At 42.5% G+C, this 23,464-nt stretch overlaps 2 protein-coding genes across 10 annotated transcripts in view; both read left to right on the top strand.

Moving 5' to 3' along the window:
• Positions 1–10,003, top strand: part of ccdc125 (coiled-coil domain containing 125) — a 55,115-nt gene extending 45,112 nt beyond the window's left edge. For 4 of the 5 annotated variants that reach the window (XR_010020578.1, XR_010020576.1, XR_010020577.1 and 1 more), the window contains exons 12-13: positions 891–4,391; positions 9,593–10,003. Coding sequence is in view for 1 of the 5 variants with exons in the window: in XM_063068568.1 (XP_062924638.1) it covers positions 891–1,142 (252 nt within the window). In the remaining 4 variants the exon portion in view is untranslated. Of the gene's footprint in view, positions 1–890; positions 5,265–9,592 lie in introns of those variants that run through there. The other variant, XM_063068568.1, reaches the window with a different exon arrangement.
• Positions 10,004–10,986: 983 nt separating this feature from the next.
• Positions 10,987–23,464, top strand: part of LOC134357239 (zinc finger FYVE domain-containing protein 16-like) — a 71,778-nt gene continuing 59,300 nt past the window's right edge. For 2 of the 5 annotated variants that reach the window (XM_063068567.1, XM_063068563.1), the window contains exons 1-4: positions 11,108–11,230; positions 11,960–12,180; positions 14,792–14,899; positions 20,154–22,390. In XM_063068567.1, the coding sequence (XP_062924637.1) occupies positions 14,830–14,899; positions 20,154–22,390 (2,307 nt within the window). In that variant the 5' untranslated portion in view covers positions 11,108–11,230; positions 11,960–12,180; positions 14,792–14,829. Of the gene's footprint in view, positions 11,274–11,959; positions 12,181–14,791; positions 14,900–20,153; positions 22,391–23,464 lie in introns of all 5 variants that reach the window. The other 3 variants (XM_063068564.1, XM_063068566.1, XM_063068565.1) reach the window with 3 other exon arrangements.

Here is a 23,464-nt window from a genome sequence, read left to right as displayed (position 1 = left end):
GCTCTGTCCGCCAGAGAAAGCAGGATCTCCCAGTGGCCACACATTTTAATTCCACATCCCATTCCCATTCTGACATGTCTATCCACGGCCTCCTCTACTGTAAAGATGAAGCCACACTCAGGTTGGAGGAACAACACCTTATATTCCGTCTGGGTAGCCTCCAACCTGATGGCATGAACATCGACTTCTCTAACTTCTGCTAAGGCCCCACCTCCCCCTCGTACCCCATCTGTTACTCATTTTTATGCACACATTCTTTCTCTCACTCTCCTTTTTCTCCCTCTGTCCCTCTGAATATACCTCTTGCCCATCCTCTGGGTCCCCCCCTCCCCGTCTTTCTTCCCGGACCTCCTGTCCCATGATCCTCTCATATCCCCTTTGCCAATCACCTGTCCAGCTATTGGCTCCATCCCTCCCCCTCCTGTCTTCTCCTATCATTTTGGATCTCCCCCTCCCCCTCCAACTTTCAGATCCCTTACTCACTCTTCCTTCAGTTAGTCCTGATGAAGGGTCTTGGCCTGAAATGTCGACTGCACCTCTTCCTACAGATGCTGCTTGGCCTGCTGCATTCACCAGCAACTTTGATGTGTGTTGCTTGAATTTCCAGCATCTGCAGAATTCCTGTTGTAATCTGCTAACCTGTACATCTTGGGAATGTGGGAGGAAACCGGAGCACCCGGAGGAAACCCACGCAGTCACGGGGAGAACGTACAAACTCCTTACAGACGGCAGCAGGAATTGAACCCTGGTTACTGGTGCTGTAATAGTGTAACACTAACCGCTTCGCTACCATGCTGCGTCTTATGAAAAATTATTCACTACATATTCTGTTTTAAAATTCCTCTATAAATGATTAAACAAAATTCTGTTTCTCTGATTTATGTTGGCAGTTAAATGATAAAGAGGAGGCTCTGGCACATCAGAGGAAAGTTAGCTACATGATGGCACGAATAATTGAAGAACAAGGTCAAAATAACTCGAAGAATACTCCGACTATTGACAGTTCTAATGTTCTTCAATGTCAGAAAAGATCTCAAGAATTCAAAAATATCTCTTGTCCGTCAGTTGATCAAAGCTTAAGGGAGAACAGAACTGTTTTGAGGACGTATTCCTTTCCTCCAAGTTACTTTACAGAAAGATAAACAAAACAGATAATTTTAAAAATAGACTTTCTCTGGCAAAATATTTAACGCAATTGGATGAAGCACTCCCTGAAATGAAGTTGGTCAGAAATTGCAGACTTTTAATGAATTTTATCTATTTTTTAAAAAGTCAACTCTTTAAAAGTACTGGTTTTAACTTTATAACTGAACAGTCTCTTTCACTGCCTTTTCACTGGAATCTTGTTAGTTTATTTTTTAAAAAAGAGTTAAGCATTTAATATGCTATTTGATGAATTAGTGATTAGCACTTTATTGTATTATGACAATTAAATACCATTTACCATACAATCTAGTATAAACAATGAATACAAACCTGGGAAAATCATGATCTAAGTAATGCCGTGGCCAGTAAGACAGACTGAACATTGTTTTCGAGTCTGGTCACTGAGATGTGATGGGAAGAATGCAGGTGACAGACACGTGGATGGTCCCACTTTGATGATCTCAGTTATGTGAAAAGACCAATGAATTTTGGGTTCTGAATGAATGTATCTTCAAAACTAATTTTGTACATAAATGCCAAATTGTTCAAGCTCTGTAACATCAGTGCAAATGTAGTTAACCGGTAAAAAAGCAAACTTAATATTTTGCAATTGATTATTTTTGAAGTTTGGTTCAACATTTTGTTTTCATTTAAACATTTTGCACATACAGTGCATTACAACCGTAAGACATAGGCCATTCAGCCTATCAAGTCTGCTCTGCCATTCCATCATGGCTGATTTATTATCCCTATTAACCCCATTCTCCTGCCTTCTCCCCGTAACCTTTGACGCCCTGACTAATCAAGAACCTATCAACCTCCACCTTAAATATACCTAATGACTTGGCCTCCACAGCTGTCTGTGGCAGTGAATTCCAGAGATTCACCATCCTCTGGTTAAAGAAACTCCTCCTCATCTCTGTTCTAAATATATGTCTCTCTATTCTGATGCTGTGCCCTGTGGTCCTAGACTTCCCCTCAATAGGACACATCTCTTCACATCCGCTCTCTCTTAGCCTTTCAATATTCGATAGGTTTCAATGAGATTCCCTTCGTTTTTCTAAACTCCAGTGAGTATGGAGCAGAGCCTCCTCGTATGTTAACCCTTTCATTCCCAGATTCCTGTGAACCTCCACTCGACCCTCTCCAAAGCCAGCACACTTTTCTTAAATAAGGGGCCCAAAGCTGCTCACCATACTCCAATTGCCATCTGATCAATGCCTTATAAAGCCCCAGCATATTTTCATATTTCATGTATGAAAGTAATCTCATATTTTGCTTTTATATTCTAGTCTTTTCGAAATGGATGCTAACGTTGCATTTTGCCTTCCTTAACTGACTCAACCTGCAAGTTAACCTTTAGGGAAATCTGCAGAAGGACTGTCAAGTCCCTTTGCACCTCTGATTTTTGAATTTTCTCCATTTAGAAAATAGCCTGTGCCTTTATTCCTTCTACCGAAGTACATAACCATACACTTCCCAACACTGTATTCCATCTGCCATTTCTTTGCTCATTCTCCTAATTTTTCTAAGTCCTTCCGCAGACTCCCTGCTTCTGGAACACTACTGCCCTTCCACCGGTTTTTGTGTCTTCTGCAATCTTGGCCAAAAGCCTTCAATTCCGTCATATAACAGGAAAAGAATCGGTCCCAACACTGTCCCATGCAGAACACCACTAGTCACCGGCAGCTAAACAGAAAAGGCCACATCTAATCCCCCTTTTTGCTTCCTGCCAGTCAGCCATTTCTTGTTCATGCTATTATCTTTTCTGTAATACCATGGGCTCGTAACATGTTAAGCAGCCTCATGTGCAGCACCTTGTCAAAGGCTTTCTAAAAATCCATGTGAACAACATCCATTGACTCTCCTTTGTCTATCCTGCGAGTTATTGTCTCAAAGAATTCCAACTGACGTGTCAGGCAAGATCTCCTCTTAAGGAAACCATGCTTACTTTGGCCATTTTTATTGTGTGCTTCTAAATACTCCAAAACCCCATCCTTAATAATGGATTCCAACATCTTCCCAACTATTGAAGTCAGACTAACTGGACTATAATTTCCTTTCTTCTGCCTCCCATCCTTCTTAAAGAGTGGAGTGTTATTTGCAAATTTCCAGACCTCTGGAACCATTCCAGAATCTAGTGAATTTTGAAAAATCATTACTTAAGTATTCACAATCTCTTCAACTACCTCTTTCAGAATCCGGAGGTGTATCCATCTGGTCCAGGTGTCTTATCTGGCTTAAGACCTTCCAGCTTCCCAAATTCTTTCTCTTTACTAATACCAGCTACACTCAGTCCTGCCTCCTGACACTCTTGAATTTCAGGCATGCTGCTAGTGTCTTCTACAGTGAAGATTGATACAAAATACTGATTAAGTTCAGATGCCACTTCTTTGTCCTTCATTACGACCTCTCCAGCAGTCCAATATCCAATCTCCAGCAGTAAAATATCCAATCTCCAGCAGTCCAATATCCAATCTCCAGCCGTCCAATATCCAATCTCACCTCTCCTTTACTCTTTAAATATCTGAAAAAATCTTTTTGTATCCCTTTTATATTATTGGCTAGCTTATCTTCATATTTCATCTTTTTCTCTGCTAGTGTCTAATGCAGAGTCTAAGACTAATGCAGAATATTTATTTTGTTCACCATTTCTTTTTACTTCTCCAGTGTCATTTTCCTAGGACCTGATATCCACTCTCAACTATCATTTACTCTTTATACTCTATCTCTGAAAAAAGCATTTGGCATTGTCTTTTATATTAGTCATAGTCATACTTTATTGATCCCGGGGGAAATTGGTTTTTGCTACAGTTCCACCATAAATAATAAATAGTAATAGAACCATAAATAGTTAAATAGTAACATGTAAATTACGCCAGTAAATTATGAAATAAGTCCAGGACTAGCCTATTGGCTTGCGGTGTCTGACCCTCCAAGGGAGGGGTTGTAAAGTTTGATGGCCGCTATTATTGACTAGCTTACTTTCCCATTTCATTTTTTCTCTCCTTATAGCTTTTACCTTTATATCAAGGACACACAAATAGAAATGGAATAATTGCCCTGTTAATCTGCTCTACTTCCAACAAGTTATGGTCTGATTTTTTTGTGATTTTATTATAGTTGTTTTGTAAATGCTACTTCGCCAATAAATTTCCAGTTGCAGATATTTATTGAAAGATCGTGCGGCAGAGGAGAGGGAGAAATTTATCATCATATCATCATAAGTGGTGGAAAAGAACTGGGTAAGCAAGTGAATTTAAAGGCTGACAATTCCTTTGGATTTTACATCTTAGAATTGTTTTCAGAGACAGGGATGCATTGGTTATGAGCTTCCATAATTTCCTGGATTCTGTAGAGTTCTCAGCATACTGGAGAAATATAAATTTATTGCCCTCCCCTTCACTTCTCAGATCAATAATCAGATTTGATCATTTGAATGTGAAGAACATAGATTCTGCAAAATAGAGATGTGTAAAGCAAGAGGACATAAATTTGTCTGATGGAATATATGTGCAGAAACAAGAATGTGGTCAGGAGAAAGTAAAAGCAAAATATTGGAGATGAGAGGTTCTGCAGATGCTGGAATTCTTGAGCAACACAGACAAAATGCTGAAGGAACTCAGCAGAACAGGCAGCATCTATGAAGGGGAATAGGCGGTCGATGTTTCAGGCAGAGCCCCTTCAACAGAACTGGAAAAGAAGGGAACAGAAGCCATAATCAACAGGATATTGTCTAAATGGAGTGAGATTACAGTATGTGTGCCACGATATTTGAAACACTGAAATTGGCATACAGGTACAGAAAGTAATTAGAAGGGCAAACAGAATGTTGGCCTTTATTGAAGGAAGATTAAACCAAGGAGGGTAGTTTCAGAATAAGAGGTTACTCGTTGAAGGCACAGATGAGATGGAATTTGTTTTCAGGTTTATCATCCTCTGGAATTCTTTAGCCCAGAGTGCTGTGAAGACTCAGCAATATTTTTGGATTATAGGTGACTTAGAGTGTAGTCATGGTCATACTTTATTGATCCCGGGGGAAATTGGTTTTCGTTACAGTTGCACCATAAATAATAAATAGTAATAAAACCATAAATAGTTAAATAGTAATATGTAAATTATGCCAGGAAATAAGTCCAGGACCAGCCTATTGGCTCAGGGTGTCTGACCCTCCAAGGGAGGAGTTGTAAAGTTTGATGGCCACAGGCAGGAATGACTTCCTATGACGCTCTGTGTTGCATCTCGGTGGAATGAGTCTCTGGCTGAATGTACTCCTGTGCCCACCCAGTACATTATGTAGTGGATGGGAGACATTGTCCAAGATGGCATGCAACTTGGACAGCAACCTCTTTTCAGACACCACCGTCAGAGAGTCCAGTTCCATCCCCACAACATCACTGGCCTTACGAATGAGTTTATTGATTCTGTTGGTGTCTGCCACCCTCAGCCTGCTGCCCCAGCACACAACAGCAAACATGATAGCACTGGCCACCACAGACTCGTAGAACATCCTCAGCATCGTCCGGCAGATGTTAAAGGACCTCAGTCTCCTCAGGAAATAGAGACGGCTCTGACCCTTCTTGTAGACAGCCTCAGTGTTCTTTGACCAGTCCAGTTTATCGTCAATTCGTATCCCCAGGTATTTGTAATCCTCCATCATGTCCACACTGACCCCCTGGATGGAAACAGGGGTCACCGGTGCCTTAGCTCTCCTCAGGTCTACCACCAGCTCCTTGGTTTTTTTCACATGAAGCTGCAGATAATTCTGCTCACACCATGTGACAAAGTTTCCTACCGTAACCCTGTACTCAGTCTCGGGGATTGAAGTTTGGATCAGCCATGGTATTAAACAGCAGAAAAAGAATTAGAGGTAACTGGACTATTTTTGTTCTACTTTTTAATACAAGTTAACATTTGTTTAGCAGTGTTAATTTTTTTTTAGATCAAGCTTCTCAAAAGTTGATAAACCCAAAGAATTTACCTAAATGAAAAACAGAAAAATAAATATGTAGTTAGGATTGTCAGGGCTTTATGCTTTGGCTCTTGATAAGGTCACCCATTGTCAAACAGGTCAAAGGGTAGAGGCCAGTTGTCTACTGGTCCTTCGAGTTTGCTGGTTCAACTCAGGGCTAACGATCCTGACTGGTAAAACAACATTGTTACGGAAACAGCAACGAAGAATCCTTCCATCTCGGAGTGGCTAAGGTCAGACAGACGGACAGCAGGCATAATGGGCAGTATTAAGTAAGCAACTGGGATATGTGCACGCCTGTAACGTGTATGAGCTCTTTTATCCACAGCAGAGTCCCACAAACTGCAATGTGGAAATAACAATGTTTTTATGCCAATGAAGGATAAATATTGGCCGCGGCAATTCAACTACACTTGTGCTTCCACTTGCAAGTTTTATTTATGATTTTCTGAGAGTTGGTATGAAGTTCCCTTGGTTGTATATTCCTCCTAAATCCAGCTACCTATTTTATTATTTGCTTTTAACCATTTTATTAAAGTAAGTTTGGTCACAATAGTTGTTCCATGCCCCTGTGCTATTTTAAATACCATGCCTTACTTCTGTAGAGCTCAGATGAGCTCAGTGACAATATCATTCCTCGCATTCAACAAGAGGTGTTGGATTCACATGAGTGAATGTTCTATCAGTGGTAAAGTCCAGCACTCCACAACAGTTCCACAATAACTAAAATAATCAGAGCTGTGGAGAAGCATCCTTGTTCCGTCTGGGTAGCCTCCAACCTGGTGATGTGAATATCATGCTCCTCATCTAAAAAAAGATGTGCTAGCATTAGACAGGGTCCAGCGGAGGTTTACAAGAATGATTCAGGGAATGAAAGGGTTATCATACGAGAAGCATTTGATGGCTCTGGGTCTGGACTTGCTGGAATTTAGGAGGATGGGGGGGGGTTCTCACTGAGCCATTTCAAATGTTGAAAGACATAGACAGAGTGGATGTAGAAAGGATGTTTCCCATGGTGGGGGAGTCCAGGACAGCGTCAGGATAGAGGGGCATCCATTTAAAACAGAGATGCGGAGAAATGTCTTTAGCCAGAGGGTGGTGAATTTGTGGAATTTGTTACCACAGGCAGCTGTGGAGGCCAGGTCGCTGGGTGTATTAAGGCAGAGATTGATGGGTTCTTGATTGGGCACGGCATCAAAGGTTACGGGGAGAAGGCCAGAGAATGGGGTTGAGGAGGGGAAAAAACTCAGCCATGATTGAATGGTGGGGCAGACTCGATGGGCCAAATGGCTTAATTCTGCTCCTATGCCTTATAGTCTTATGGAATATCTATTTCTCCTTCTGATAAACAAATTCTCTCCCCCCCCCATCCCCATTCTGACCTTTTACCTCACCTACCGATCACTTCCACCCAGGTCCCTCTTCCTTCTCTTTCTCCTATAGTCGAGTCTTCTCTCCTGTCAGATTCCTTCCTCTCCAGTCCCTTGCAATGTCATCCTTGCACTGGCAGTTTTGTGAGCATGGGCAATGCTGCCTCTTGTGCAGGAGTTTAAAATAAATTACCCTCCATACTTTTGCTGAAGGCATTGACTCCTGCTCAGGGCAGTTCTATAGTTAACTCTGCAAGGCAGTCAGCTTCACATTATGTCTGCACATACATTCTTCAGCATTTTATAAAAAAAACCTCAGCCAAATTTTGAAGGCATTGCTAAATAAATGGGGTGGAGTTTACAGATTAAAGATTAGCTTTATTTGTCACATGTACATCAAAATATGGAAACATACATCAACAACCAAAATAGTCCAAGAATGTACAGGGGACAGCCCGCAAGTATCGCCATGTCGCTGGTATCAAAATAACATGTCCACACCTTGCTGACCTGCAGGTCTTTGGAATGTGGGAGGAAACCCATGTGGTCACTGGGAGAATGAGAAAATCTGTTTGCAGACAGCGGTGGGTAATTGTTGGAAAGGAGTGTATCATGAGGTTACAGCCAAACTAGTCATAGAGCCAGGGAGTAACACAGCATGGAAACTCGCCCTTCTGCCTTGTTATTCCTTGCTGACTGAGGCATCTTCCCTGCCAGTCCCAGTTGCCTGTGTTACGCCCATTACTCACTGAGACCCTCCACTCTATGTACCTATCCAAATGCCTCTTAAATGATGCAATTGTACCCACTTCACCCACTTGCTCTGGCAGCTCATTCCAGGTCCTCACTACCCTCTGTGTAGTTTACCTCTCAGGATCCTTGTAAATCTCTCCCCTCTTGTATTTGCGCCCCCCCCCCAGTTTTGGGCTTCCCCCATCTTTGGATACAATCTTATTAAATGGCAGACAAGGCTTGCAGGGGACAGTGGCCTAATCCTGCTGATAAATAAGGCAGATTATTTATAACGACCGTGTTTATGAACGGTGGTCACTTGAGAATGATAAAAAGGGAGGAATGTGTTTATTGGGCCCATCACTGGGGTTCTGTTTGAAATTGGAGAGGTGTGAGCTAGCAAACTGCTCAATTCAAGGCCAATAAATGCAGTGTTTTCCAGCAACACCCACAGTCTATGAACAAATAAAATAAAAATTAGCAGGTGACTGAAGTGTTCGGTTAATATTCAGGTGATATTTGACCAACCAACACACACAAAATGCTGGAGGAACTCAGCAGGTCAGGCAGCATCTGTGGAAATGAATAATCAGTCAGCGTTTTGGGACAAGACCCTTCTTCCGGACTGGAAAGCAGGGCCAGAGTAAAAACGTTGGGGGAGGAGAAGGAGGATAGCTAGAAGGTGATAGGTGAAGCCAGGTGAGGGGGGATAGGTAAAGGAACGGAGAACATAGAACATAGAAATCTAGAACAGATAACAGGCCCTTAGGCCCACAAAGTTGTGCCAACCATGTAACCTACTCTAGATACTGCCTATAATTTCCCTGGCGCACAGCCCACTATTTTTCCAAGCTCCATGTGCCTATCTAAGAGGTTCTTAAAATACCCTGTTGTATCCGCTTCCACCACCGCTGCCGGCAGTGTATTCCACGCACCCATCACTCTGTGTGGAAAAACCCTCCGTACCTATTTTAAGCACCTTAAAACTATGGTCCCCCAATTTACGAACGGCCTCACCAATGTGGAGGAGGCCGCACTGGGAGCACCAGCCACAATAGTCAACCCTGACAGATTCGCAGGTGAGATACTGACTGTTTGAGACCCTGAATGGAGGCGAGGGAAGAGATGGATATGCAGGGATAAATGCCGGGAGGGATGAATAGTCAAGGGAATCACGGAGAGATAGATACCTGCGGAAAGCGCGGGAAGGGGTAAAGATATGTTTGGTGGTAGCATCTCTTTGGAGATGGAGATGGAGATTTACGGAGGGAAATGGACAGTCGACATTTCGGACCCTTCATCAAGACAGATGATGACCCTTTATCTCTTCAGCCTCCAGTAATATATATTGACAATATTTCTCTTCTCACAGACGCCGCATGACCCGCTGACTTCCTCCAGTACATTGTTTAAAACAGCTGACTCCGTTGTCACACAAACAGCATGTGACAATGACGAATTTATTTTAAAGGGAAGGATTGTTCCGTTCTCGTTGGCGACCGCGCCCTGGGATCTCGCCGTCATCTACTGACACGGAGGATTCAGTACGGCACTGGAATCTAGAGAAACGCACAGTGCTGCAGGAGTTTAGGGTGTCGAGCAGGGTTTGTGTGGAAAGCGTCGATAGTTGATCCCCCACCAGTCGCTGCTTGACCCGCTGAGACTTCCAGCACTCTGAGACTGCGGAAGACTGTCTTGATTTAACCTTACAGCCGACAGACTGACAATGCAAAGCTGCCTCCAGACTGGGTTGCTGTTCTGTCTGACTGATTTTTATATCAAAATAAGCTTTATATAATAAAAGTTTACAAGAATAAACCGTGCACTGCCTTTTCATTATTATATCCAAAGTCCATGCGTTAAGTTGTGTCCTGTCTGTTTGGAGCCCGTTTAAACCGGGCGGGTTAAACCAGGGTCAAGGGTAGTTCCTACCCCCGCAGATGGAAAACTCTTGAATAGTCCCCTAATCCGATAAATTGGACTCTTAATCTCACATCCACCTCGTCATGATGTTGCAGCTCAATGCCTACCTGCACTGCGCTTTCTCTGTAACTGTTACACTTTATTCTGCATTGTTAAATTGTTTTACCTTATTCTAGCTCAGTGCACTGTGTGAGATCTGATCTGTCTGAACCGTATGCAAGATAAATTTGGCACTGTACCTTGGTATATATTACAATGCTAACCCAGTACCAATTCGGTTATTGGTTGATCTTAGTATTATTTAACTTTTTCTATTTGCACCGTCTGTCGCAAAACAACAATTTTCAGGACATATTCCAGTGATATTAAACTTGATTTCAACTCTGATTTTGATTCTGCACATTGGTTGTTTGTCAGTCTTGGTTTTATAGTTTTCCATAGATTACATTGTATTTCTTTGTTTTCCAGTAAATGCCTGCAAGAGAATGAATCTCAAGGTTTGGTGAATATGTGTACTTATTGACATAACCATGTACTGATTTGATCTAGATAAACAATATGGCAAGACAGGTTTTACACTGTACCTCGGCACATGTGACAATAATAAACAGTTTCCAATTCTGTTATTGCTTTGTTCTACCTTAATGCACTATAAAGTATCTATGTGAACAGTAAGCAAGACGAGCTTTGCACTCTAACTGGATACGTGGGACAATAATAAACCAATTGCAATTCTTTTCCCGTTTCACCTTGCCCTGCCTCAGTGCATTGATGTGATCAGTAGGGACAGTATGCAAAACAAGCTCTTTACTGTACCTCGGTACACGTGACCATAATTAATCAAACAATTGCAGAGAGCATTCGGGGAAAAGCGAGCAGGTTCCGAGCCCAGGCCCAGTCTCCATAGTTACCGCCCTGCCCCTCCGAGGGGGGGGGTCAGCTGCGAGCGCGCATGCGCGTGGTCCGGCCATGGACTCGGTGAGTGTGGGCGGCGGGGCTGTTTCGACTTCCGTTCGGTGACCAGCTTCGGACCGGGGCCTCTGCGGGGTACTTAGCAGTTTCTGGTTACCGATCCTCTCCGCGCCTGGTGAGCAGCGGCTACAATAAATTCAGCAGGTTTGCGGCCTTAGGTACGCAATTCTGTGCCAGGCCCCGGGTCATAGGCGTCTCCATAGGCCGAGCTGCGACGTCAGGTCGGAGTCTACGGTTGTTTCTCCCGGTCACTCCCGCAGAAGTCTTAGTGGAGCCCCGGTAATCTGCCCCCTTCCTCTGTCGGCGTAGTCCCGCCCCCCTTGGCAATACCCGCGTCCGTGACCCAGATAAGTGTCTCCCATCCTCTGTGCTATCTGCACCAATCCTTCCCTTCCCACCCCCGTCGATGGGGTCAAAATATTCTGCAGCCAGTGGTACATTTTTGAAATACAGAAAATGGAGCAAGTTCCTACAGACAGGAACGTTAATATAATTAATGACTGGACAATTTCCTTAGAACATTAGGGATAACCGCCTCTTCCCCATTCTTATTTGGGAAACGTTTGCATCTCCCTGAGAGAGCAGTTAGAACATAAGTAAAACACGCTTGCTAAGACTTAGCATCTCTGAAAATTTAAGAAAAAATCTCTCGCTAGGGAGATAGCTGAGAGTTTTGTACTCAAGTATTTTTGGAAGCTGAGATTGTCCCTCATCCACCAGATGCTGTACAGAGTTTGCCATGGACAGTTGGAGAAAGCATTACACAATTGTTTTCGGTATTAAATGACATCCAAAATATAACCAGTTCCCCTGATGAATCCATGCCAACTTCTTGTATCTTCAGGAATTTTGAAATTAGAGCTTGCAGCTCCGACTGTCAGAGTTTTCATCCGGATGATTAATACAGTTTTTGAAGACTTAGCAACAGTCACCATTGAATTCCACTATTTCAACACTTTGGTCTAGACCTTGTCAGCTACTTAGTTGAGATTTCCAGTGATAATGCAAGCGTGTCTCAAGGCAGATGTTGAAACTTGGGGCTGAGAGACTTCACTTGGAGACCAGGTATGAGAATGTTCTTTAATATCTTATCACGTGTACTTTGTAACATACAGTGAGGTGAATTGTTTGTGTTAACAACCAAAATATTTAAGGATGTGTTGGGAGTAGCCCGCAAGTGTGTTGCCACACATTTTATGACGCCAACAGTGCGTGACAGAACAACATAGAACACCATAAAACAACCATCTTTCCTCAATCTGACTCTCCCTCTCCCCCACACGCAGACAGTCCTCTAACTCCAAGACAGGCCTCTGGACCTCCAGGCTTTGGCCATGATATCTGCTTTACTTCAATGGGCAAACAGCTACAGAGGGTAGAAGGTTGCTGTTTAGTCCATCGGACTTTGGCGCACTTTGAAAGAATTATCCAATCCACCTTGCTTTTGGTTTCTGAAATTTTTCCAGAATGTGATCTCCAGAGTTGGGCAATATTACCCAGCTGAGAGTTAAACCATAAATTTGTGTAGATGTGGTAAATTTAGCTATTGAAGCCACTCAAACATGAGATTCTACAGATGCTGGAAATCCAGAGCAACACAACACAAAATGCTGGAAGAACTCAGCAGGTCAGGCAGCATCCATGGAGAGGATTAAGCAGTTGACCTTTCATCCTCATTGAGTGTCTTGACCTGAAACATGGAGCCACTAATTTATTTCTGATTGTGAGAAATGTCTTGGTGATTTGCAGAATTTGTTGTTGTGCAGTTCACTCTGTAGTAACTATCTTCAAGTCTTCACCCTGCGGACATTGTCTAGTCAAAAGCTTGAATCTGTTAATTAGTCTGAATTACAACTTCACCCCTTGGGAGAAAAATAAGAAATGGAGACCCACCAAGAAAAATATTGAAGTCAAATTCTGTTAACCCTCCTTTCCATGGTACTCTCTTTGTTTAAATATCTGGGCTAAGTACACCTGCAGTACTTGGTGGAATTATTATTGATTGGCCAGAATCTTGATCATTAGTAGGGATTAAGAACACAAAAACCATCACTGCTTTATGGTTTGTTCTGTTGGCAAGTGTGGGGGAAAACAATCACAATTTAGCTTCTCTGAAAGCACTTCAAATCCATTGATGTGTTTGTGAAATGTAGCTATTGATGTTACGCTGTTAACTTGCACACGTGAAGATCTCACAAACTGCATAGTCGTTATGATTGAACTCTTTCCATTGTTGGTTGAAGGATAAGTATTGGGCAGGATATCATAACTAATAGTCTAGGTTTGAAACATCATCGTAATCTGTTGAGAAAATAGAAAATACTTGGCTTGAAACTTTGTACAAGATGATAAGAGGCATAGATAGAGAGGACAGCCACAGACCTTTCCTGGGGTAGACCTGGCTAATACAAGGGGGCATTATTTTAAGGTGATTGGAGGAAAGTATAGTGGGGATGTCAGAATTAAGTTTTTTTTACACAAAGTAGTGAATGGATTCAATGCCCTGCTAGGGTGGAGGTAGACACTATTGACTGTGATTGATTAAACAAAGACATGAAGAGTACAATTGTTTAGGCAGATTATGTTTGTCTACTATTGTGACGCAGATGAAGATCAGACCACATTTTGTGAGTAATTAATACAGAAAACCAGGGATCGCAAACTTCTTCTTACAACTGTATACTTAAGGTAGAGGTTGATAGGTTCTTGATTGGTCAGGGCACGAAGGAATACCATAAGATATAGGAGCAGAATTAGGCCATTTAGCCCATAAAGTCTGCTCTGCCATTTCACCATGGCTGATCCAACTTTCCTCTTAGCCCTGATCTCCTGCCTTCTCTGCCTTCTACCTGTATCCCTTTGTGCCCTGACCAATCAAGAGTCTTATCAACCTCTGCCTGAAGTATGCATCTGTTCTAAATAGACATCCTTCTATTCTGAGGCTGTGCCTTCTGGTCCTATACTTACCCCATCAGAGAAAACAACCTCTCCACATCCACTCTATCTCGGGCTTTCAATATTCAGTAGGTTTCAATGCGAGCCCCCCCCCCCCCATTCTTCTAAACTCCAGTGAGTTCAGGCCCAGACTCATCAAATGCTCCTCATACATCATTCTTGACTTCCTCTGTTTGTCATTTTTCTTGTTTTAATACTCAGTTCACTCCTTGGCTCACCTTTGAGAAAAGAATGTTGTCCATGCCCTCAGCTGTTGAGGATAAAGTATCTGTTATTTTTCAGTTACAGTTTTAATTATTTTTAAAATTCCAGCTTTTTGCTTTTTAAGTTTCTTCAATATTGTCCTTTAGCATTCACACTAATTAATGTTGTCTGCTGCTATATTTGTTCAAAGAATTAGTCAATTATTGACTGTTCTTGTGAGTATCTTTCCTCTTCACTTGTGGTCCTCTAATGGTTTGCTTGTAGATATTTTGGTAGGAATGATTTTACTATGAAATGGTCTAATTTCTTTAAAGGATTTGAGTTGCTTCCTGCATGTATACTAGGTATTAAGGAATACAGTCTATCAGTAAATTGTACATGTCCCTATTGCTTGTACGTAACCATATAGAGAATGGTGTAAGTACAATGAGGATAGAATATTTGGTAACTTTTTTACCTGAATCATCACTGAAATTGATATAATTATATACAGAGTCTACTTTCTTAATTTTCCTAGGTCCAGAAGGCTTGTTGCTTTGTTTACAAATACTCAAAATGGACAGCTACTTTAAATCAGCTGTTTGTGACCTGGACAAGCTACTGGATGAATTTGAGCAAAATCCAGGTCAGTTAAAGCTATTTTGTTCACTAGTGGAATTTTTCCCTTTATTCAGTTCAATTCTAGACTATGCTTGCTTGTTGCTTAATATACCATTATTTATGTATACTGTGTGTGTACACACACACACGCACGCAAAAGTTTGGGCACCCCGGTCAAAATTTCTGTTACTGTGAATAGTTAAGCGAGTAATAGATGACCTGATTTCGAAAAGGCATAAAGTTAAAGATGACACATTTCTTTAATATTTTAAGCAAGATTACTTTTTTATTTCCATCTTTTACAGTTTCAAAATAACAAAAAAGGAAAAGGGCTCGAAGCAAAAGTTTGGGCACTCTGCATAGTCAGTACTTAGTAACACCCCCTTTGGCAAGTATCCCAGCTTGTAAATGCTTTCTGTAGCCAGCTGAGTCTTTCAATTCTTGTTTGGGGATTTTCGCCCATTCTTCCTTGCAAAAGGCTTCTGTGAGATTCTTGGGCCATCTTGCATGCCCTGTTCTTTTGAGGTCTATCCACAGATTTTGGATGATGTTTAGGTCGGGGGACTGTGAGGGCCATGGCAAAACCTTCAGCTTGTGTCTCTTGAGGTAGTCCATTGTGGATTTTGAGGTGTGTTTAGGATCATTATCCTGTTGTAGAAGCCATCCTCTTTTCATCTTCCGCTTTTTTACAGGCAGTGTGATGTTTGCTTCCAGAATTTGCCGGTATTTTATTGAATTTGTTCTTCCCTCCACCAGTGAAATGTCCTTCGTGCCACTGGCTGCAACAGAAGCCCAAAGCATGATTGATCCACCCCCGTGCTTAACAGTTGGAGAGGTGTTCTTTTCATGAAATTCTGCACCCTTTTTTCTCCAAAAATATCTTTGCTCATTGAGGCCAAAAAGTTCTATTTTCACTTCATCAGTCCACAGAGCTTGTTTCCAAAATGCATCAGGCTTGTTTAGATGTTCCTTTACAAACTTCTGACGCTGAATTTTGTGGTGAGGACGCAGGAAAGGTTTTCTTCTGATGACTCTTCCATGAAGGTCATATTTGTGCAGGTGTCGCTGCACAGTAGAACAGTGCACCACCACTCCAAGAGTCTGCTAAATCTTCCTGAAGGTCTTTTGCAGTCAAACAGGGGTTTTGATTTGCCTTTCTAGCAATCCTACAGGCAGTTCTCTCTGAAAGATTTCTTGATCTTCCAGACCTCAACTTGACCTCCACCGTTCTGTTAACTGCTATTCCTTAATTACATTACGAACTGAGGAAACGGCTACCTGAAAACGCTTTGCTATCTTCTTATAGCCTTCTGCTGCTCTGTGGGCATCATTTATTTTAATTTTCAGAGTGCTAGGCAGCTGCTTAGAGGAGCACATGGCTGCTGATCGTTGGGACAAGGTTTGAGGAGTCAGGGTATTTATAAAGCTTTGAAATTTACATCACCTGGCCTTTCCTAACGATGACTGTGAACAAGCCATAGTCCTAACAAGCTAATTAAGGTCTGAGACTTGGGTAAAAGTTATCTGAGAGCTCAAATCTCTTAGGGTGCCCCAAACTTTTGCATGGTGCTCCTTTCCTTTCCTTTTTTTTCCACTCTAAAATTGTACAAAACAAAAATAATACACTAATCTTGCTTAAAATGTTGAAAAGAATGTTTCATCTTTAACTTTATGACTTTTGGAGATCAGTTCATCTTCTACTCACTGAACTATTCACAGTAACAGAAATTTTGACCGGGGGTGCCCAAACTTTTGCATGCCATTGTATATATATATGTACGTATGTGTGTGTGTGTATGTATATGTGTGTGTATATATATATATATATATATATATATATATATATAAAAATGTACACACACATGCACAGTGTAACATGGAAACTTTAACTTTGTTAAGCTAACTGTTACTACCACCACATTTGATTTTTAATAGTAAGCCTAGCTATTTTTTCTTAACTGCACAGCAATTAAGGACAGATCTTGTATTATTGAACACTCTCTTAATCTTCCCACCTATGTTCGTGAGACTTCTCACGCTCTTAATTTTTTTGATGATTTTAAGTTCCCTGGCCCCCCACCACTTTATTTTCACCATGGATATCCAGTACCTATATACCTCCATCCCCCACCAGGAAGGTCTCAAAGCTCTCTGCTTCTTTTTGGATTCCAGACCTAACCAGTTCCCCTCTACCACCACTCTCCTTTGTCCAGTGGAATTAGTCCTTACTCTTAATAATTTCTCCTTTGGCTCCTCCCACTTCTTCCAAACTAAAGGTGTAGCCATTGGCACCTGTATGGGTCCCAGCTATGCCTGCCTTTTTGTTGGCTTTGTTGAACAGTCCATGTTCCAAGCCTATACTGGTACCTGTCCCCCACTTTTCCTTCACTACATCGACGACTGCATTGGCGCTGCTTCCTGCATGCACGCTGAGCATGTTGCCTTCATTAACTTTACCTCCATCTTTCACCCTGCCCTCAAGTTTACCTGGTCCATTTCCGATACCTCCATCCCCTTTCTTGATCTTTCTGTCTCCTTCTCTGGAGACAGCTTATCTACTGATGTCTACTATAAGCCTACGGACTCTCACAGCTACCTGGACTATTCCTCTTCTCACCCTGTCTCTTGCAAAAATGCCACTCCCTTCTCGCAATTCCTCTGTCTCCGCCGCATCTGCTCTCAGGATGAGGCTTTTCATTCCAGGATGAAAGAGATGTCCTGCTTTTTTAGAGAAAGGGGCTTCCCTTCCTCCACCATCAACTTTGCTCTCAAACGCATCTCCCGCATTTCACGCACATCTGCTCTCACCCCATTCTCCCGCCACCCCAATAGGAATAGGGTTCCCCTTGTCCTCACCTACCACCCCACCAACCTCCGGGTCCAACATACAATTCTCTGTAACTTTCGCCGCCTCCAACGGGATCCCATCACTAAGCACATCTTTCCCTCCCCCCCCACCTTGTTGCTTTCTGCAAGGATCGCTCCCTACGCGACTCCTTGTCCATTCATCCCCCCCATCTCTTCCCACCGATCTCCCTCCCAGCACTTATCCTTGTAAGCGGAACAAGTGCTAGACATGCCCTTACACTTCCTCTGTCACCACCATTCAGGGCCCCAGACAGTCCTTCCAGGTGAGGTAACAATTCACCTGTGAGTCGGTTGGTGTGATACACTGCGTCTGGTGCTCCCGATGCGGCCTTCTATATATTGGCGAGACCCGATGCAGACTGGGAGACTGTTTCGCTGAACACCTGCGCTCTGTCCGCCAGAGAAAGCAGGATCTCCCAGTGGCCACACATTTTAATTGCATGTCCTATTCCCATTCTGATATGTCTATCCACGACCTCCTCTACTATCGAGATGAAGCCACACTCATTTTGGAGGAACAACACCTTATATTCCATCTGGGTAGCATGAACATTGACTTCTCTAACTTCCATCAATGCCCCACCTCCCCTTCGTACCCCATCCCTTATTTATTTATTTGTTTGTTTGTATTTATATTTTTATATTTATATTTTTTCCCCTATCTTTTTTTCTCCCTCTGTCCCTCTCACTATAACTCCTTGCCCATCCTCTGGGCTCCCCTCCCCCTTTCTTTCTCCCTAGGCCTCCCGTCCCATGATCCTCTCCCTTCTCCAGCCTCGTATCCCTTTTGCCAATCAACTTTCCAGCTCTTAGCTCCATCCTTCCCCCTCCTGTCTTCTCCTATCATTTCGGATCTCCCCCTCCCACTTTCAAATCTCTTACTATCCCTTCTTTCAGTTAGTCCTGATGAAGGGTCTCGGCCCAAAATGTCGACTATACCTCTTCCTATAGATGCTGCCTGGCCTGCTGCATTCACTAGCATTTTTTGTGTGTATTGCTCTTAATACAAAGGTTTGATTGGCTTCAGTGAAGGGCAAAGAACTTATGTGGAGGTGTACTTCAATCACAGGTCCATCAAACTTGTGCCTTGTTGATCAGATTAGTATTAGGGAGCCTGTGAAATAAATAAGCTATTTAAAATTTTAAAAAGTCTTCTTTTGAGCACCTGTGTCCTTTCATCTGGTGACAATGGCCATCGGGTGAATGATTTTGTAAGTGTCAGCATGTCAAACCAAGCAGAATTGCTTTTGGTTTAACTAACTGACTAACTTCAGACTTCTTTCACCATCCATGAGAGCTGCTATCCCCTACAAAAATCAAGGATTCGCCATAGCTCCCTGTTTATGTATTTTCACATGATGAAAACTGGGAGAGGTCTGTATTCTGCAGTGTCTTCAAACAAAAGTACTTCTAGCATTTGCCAGTTGAATTCAGTAGTTATTATCCTGGACAGTTCAGCTATTTCTGTGACGTTGTGCCTAATTATGATATCAGTACTGCTGTGCCACAATTCACCATGCATGTTCTGTAAAATTCCATACTGTTGTTATTAATGGATTTCATAGAATCTGGAATCTAATATCATGCACCTGTGAGCCTGTTGGGGTCATATACTGTATCCATTGCTCCCGGTGTGGCCTCCTGCATATTGGTGAGACTCGATGTAGATTGCCGAGCACCTATCTCCCTCTGCCAGAAGAAGTGGGATCTCCCAGTGGCCACCCATTTTAATTCCACTTCCCGTTCCCATTCTGATATGTCAATCCATGGCCCCCTCTACTGTTGTAATGAGGTCACTCTCGGGTTGGAGGAACAACACCTTATATTCCGCCTGGGTAGCTTCCAACCTGATGGCATGAACATCAATTTCTCGAACTTCTGGTAATGCCCTCTCCATCACCATTCCCCATCGCCTTTTCCCTCTCTCACCTATTTATGGTTTTATTACTATTTATTATTTATGGTGCAACTGTAACGAAAACCAATCTCCCCCGGGATCGATAAAGTATGACTATGACTTATCTCCTTGTCTGCCCATTGCCTCCCGCTGGTGCTGCTCTCCCCTTTTCCATCTTCCAAGGCCTTCTGGCCTCTCCTATTAGATTTCTCCTTCTCCAACCCTGTATCCCTTTACCAATCAACTTCCCAGCTCTTTACTTCACCCCTCCCCCTCCCAATTTCACCTATCACATTGTGTTTCTCCCTCCCCTTTCCCCACCTTTTAAATCTACTCCTCATCTTTTTTTCTCCAGTCCTGCTGAACGGTCTCAGCATGAAATATCGACTGTACTCTTTTCCATATATGCTGCCTGGCCTCCTGAGTTCCTCTAGAATCTTGTGTGTATTGCTTGGATTTCCAGCATCTGCAGATTTTCTCATGTTTCTCACATCAAACATTTTGTTCTCTTTAGATGAAAGCGCTTTTTGCAGGACCCCTGGAGGAGGGACCATATCCGCAGATTATCCATCTCGTCACTCAAAGTACTCCGCAGACTTGCCTGAAGCCGGTGCTCAGACTGCTGCAGTTGGGGTTGATTCACTGTTGCCAAGTAATGTTGATGCTAAAGAACCCTTACGACAATCTCAGAATACCCTTACAGGACTGGACTTACTATCTACTGTTGATAATAGAACATCTGATTGTACAGAACAGCTTAATAATGGTAGAGGTAGTAGACCCGTCTGTGATTTAATTAGTGACACTGAAAGTATGACTCATGAAACAAATGATCACGAGGTTGATGATGAAATTAATTCGACTGAAGACCAGGCCGGTGGCTCCCTGCTGATTGATTTTAACCAGCCTTCGCCACCAGTTCATGCTGGAAAAATTGAATGTTCAGGTGAAGGCAGTTTTGGACTCTTGAGCTTGTTAGAGCTGGACATTCCTTTTCACAATGCTACAGAAAATGAACCACAGAATTCAGGACATTTTAATGGAGGAGTAAGGAACCAGGAAACTTCAATCCAACCTGAGAATTCTGATGTGCTTAAACAAGACGAATCTCTGAAAGAAGAAGACAATCTTGATAAATTGTCCCAGTGTGAACAAAGAGAAGAGTTCTCTGTTGTTTCACAGCAAAGCAAAGAAATCTGTTTGGCAACTGAAGATGCCGTTACATTCAATGATTGCAAAGTACAGGAGCCGTGTGACAATGTAAAGTTGCCGCTGGGTGCAGATTTGAACAGTGTCAGAACTGTGGCATTGCGTGAGTTAGGTGATGTGGAAACCGAACTAGAAGTTGAAAAGGAATCTTTAAAAGTCAGATATACGTGCAGTGCCTCCTCAACAAAACGTGTTAATAAGGTTGACCACCCACGTAGTTCTGTCAGCTCTGCTAATTCTTCTTTGAATCAGTTATCTGGAGCAGATTCCACGATAAACTCAGTAGATCCAGAGCACAAACCACCTCAGAATGAGAGTAAAATGAGTGTAGACTGTGACTTGGCTAAGTGCTTAGTAATGAACTCTGATGAGTTGGACTCTGAGCCCTGCAATGAAGAAATATCTCTTGTGGACAATGCCATCCAGAATTTGGAGCATAATAGTGATAAGTCTTTAGAGGAACACATATGTTCTGAAGATGAAGAGAATATTGATGAGAAGAATGAAAATTGCCCTAATATAGAGTGGAATCAACAGAACAGAACTTTGGTAATGTCGGACGCTATCACAGAAGCTGCGGGAAAACCATCTGAAGAAATACAGAATTATACAAGTGATGCAGAAGCAGTGTTGACTTATAAAGGGTTTGCAGCTGAGATTTCGTTTGAAGACATCCATGAGGATGGATATAATATCGATGATGATTTGGTGAGTGATGCTGAGCTCGATGCATTCTTAATGGAGCAAAATGAAAACTGTAATTTGAAAGAAGGTCCTTTGGCTAGTGGTTTTCCAGAACCTCATCATGCAGGCCAAACAGATCTGCCCATGACACATGATTTTCTGAATGTTTCTGAAGCTATTGTGGCTGAATTGAGTCCTGATCCCCAGGAGAGAGGAACTCTTGGACTGGTTGATCATGACAAAGAGTCTTTGATGGCAGATATACAAAGCATTCCACCTACAACGGAAAGTGCTTCAGTACATCATCCTGTACAGGATATGCAGGTTGAGGTAACTTATAAGCCAATCAGAACCAAAGACAGCCATCCAGTGTCCTCCACTGACAACAATCAGGTAGTTAATGATACCCTTAATAATCAAATTAATTTTGGAGGAGCTAGACCCAAACTCTTCAACTCTCAAGCAAAAGTTATACCAAAACAAGATCAAAACAACTCGATAAATGATAATGTTGAGGTTGTTGGTGGCAGTTTAGATCAGTGTAAAATGTATGTTGATACAAAAGGCACTGTTTCTGAATCAGACCAAGCTGCATCCATTTCAAGCTCTGCATATAACTTTAGTGGTACAGAAGATGGGACCCAAGTACTTGGCCCGTCATATGATTCCATCATATGCGATGATAGCGTAAGTGCAGAAGAAAGTACGTGTGCTGCTGAACCGTTTATCAAAGGAACAGCTGTACTTGGGCAGAACCAGCCACAATGGATACCAGATTGTGAAGCTCCAAACTGTGCACGTTGCCACGCTAAGTTTACTTTCACCAAGCGGCGACATCACTGCAGAGCGTGTGGAAGAGTAAGTATTGTCACAATTTACATATGAAATCAAAGTAGGAATAGTTGTTCATTCTAGCGTTAAATGCAATCAGGCCTCATCTCCTGCACATCCCCCAATAGAAACTAGAATATAGAACAGCAACAATACAGGCCTTTGGCCCATGATGTTATGCTGACCTTTTAGCCTGATCCAGGATTAACTTAACCCTTCCCTCCCACATAACTCTGTATTTTCCCTTCATGTATGTGCCTAACTGAGAGCCTGTTAAGTGTCCTTAAAATATTTGCCACTGCTCATCACCGGTGCAGTGTGTTCTACACACTTACCACTCACTTTCTGTGTAAAGGAAAAAACCTACACCTGACAATAACCCCCCCCCCCCCACATCAGACTTGCTTCCAATCACTTTAAAATTAGGCCTTCTATTAACCATTTCCACCCTGGGAAAAAGGTGCTGGCTGTCTACTCGATATATGCCTCTTATCTTATACACATCTATCTGTGGATTTGTTTAAAAACTAGAGCTGTTTTCAATGCAGTCAGTGATCCATGTGGGTCCCGGGAGAGCAGGATAGAGAATTCCAAAGGATCTTCACCTTAGCCCTAAGTGGTTGGTCCTTACTTTCATATTGTGAACTCGAGTTCCAGACTTTTGTCAAGAGAAAACATCCTCCTTGCCTGATCTATTTCAACAAGGTTACCCACTTACTTTTCTAAATTCTGGAGATTAGATCTGCATCTTGGAACCAGTCTGGTGAATTTTTGATACAAAACTGTACAGCACATATATCTTTTTGTTTTAGTATGGGGTCCAGAATTGTACATAGCCAATAATTGTAGAAAGGCATCTTTCTTCTTGTCACGAACAAGTGAAAATCTGCAGATGCTGGAAATATGAGCAACACGTACAAAATGCTGGAAGAACTCAACAGGCCAGGTAGCATCTATGAATAAAAGTACAGTGGATGTTTTGGGCCGTGACCCTTCAGCAGAACAGCGGAGAGCAGCAGAGATCACAGGGGGAGCACTGAGAGTGGGTTTCACTGAACTCCTGTCAAAGGGAAGATTTAAACTTCTTTAGGGTCGGCATTC

This window comes from Mobula hypostoma, chromosome 16, assembly GCF_963921235.1.
Source record: "Mobula hypostoma chromosome 16, sMobHyp1.1, whole genome shotgun sequence".
NCBI lineage: Eukaryota > Metazoa > Chordata > Chondrichthyes > Myliobatiformes > Myliobatidae > Mobula > Mobula hypostoma.
Note: the sequence above shows the minus strand (reverse complement) of the source record. Positions and strands in the feature narration are given on the sequence as shown.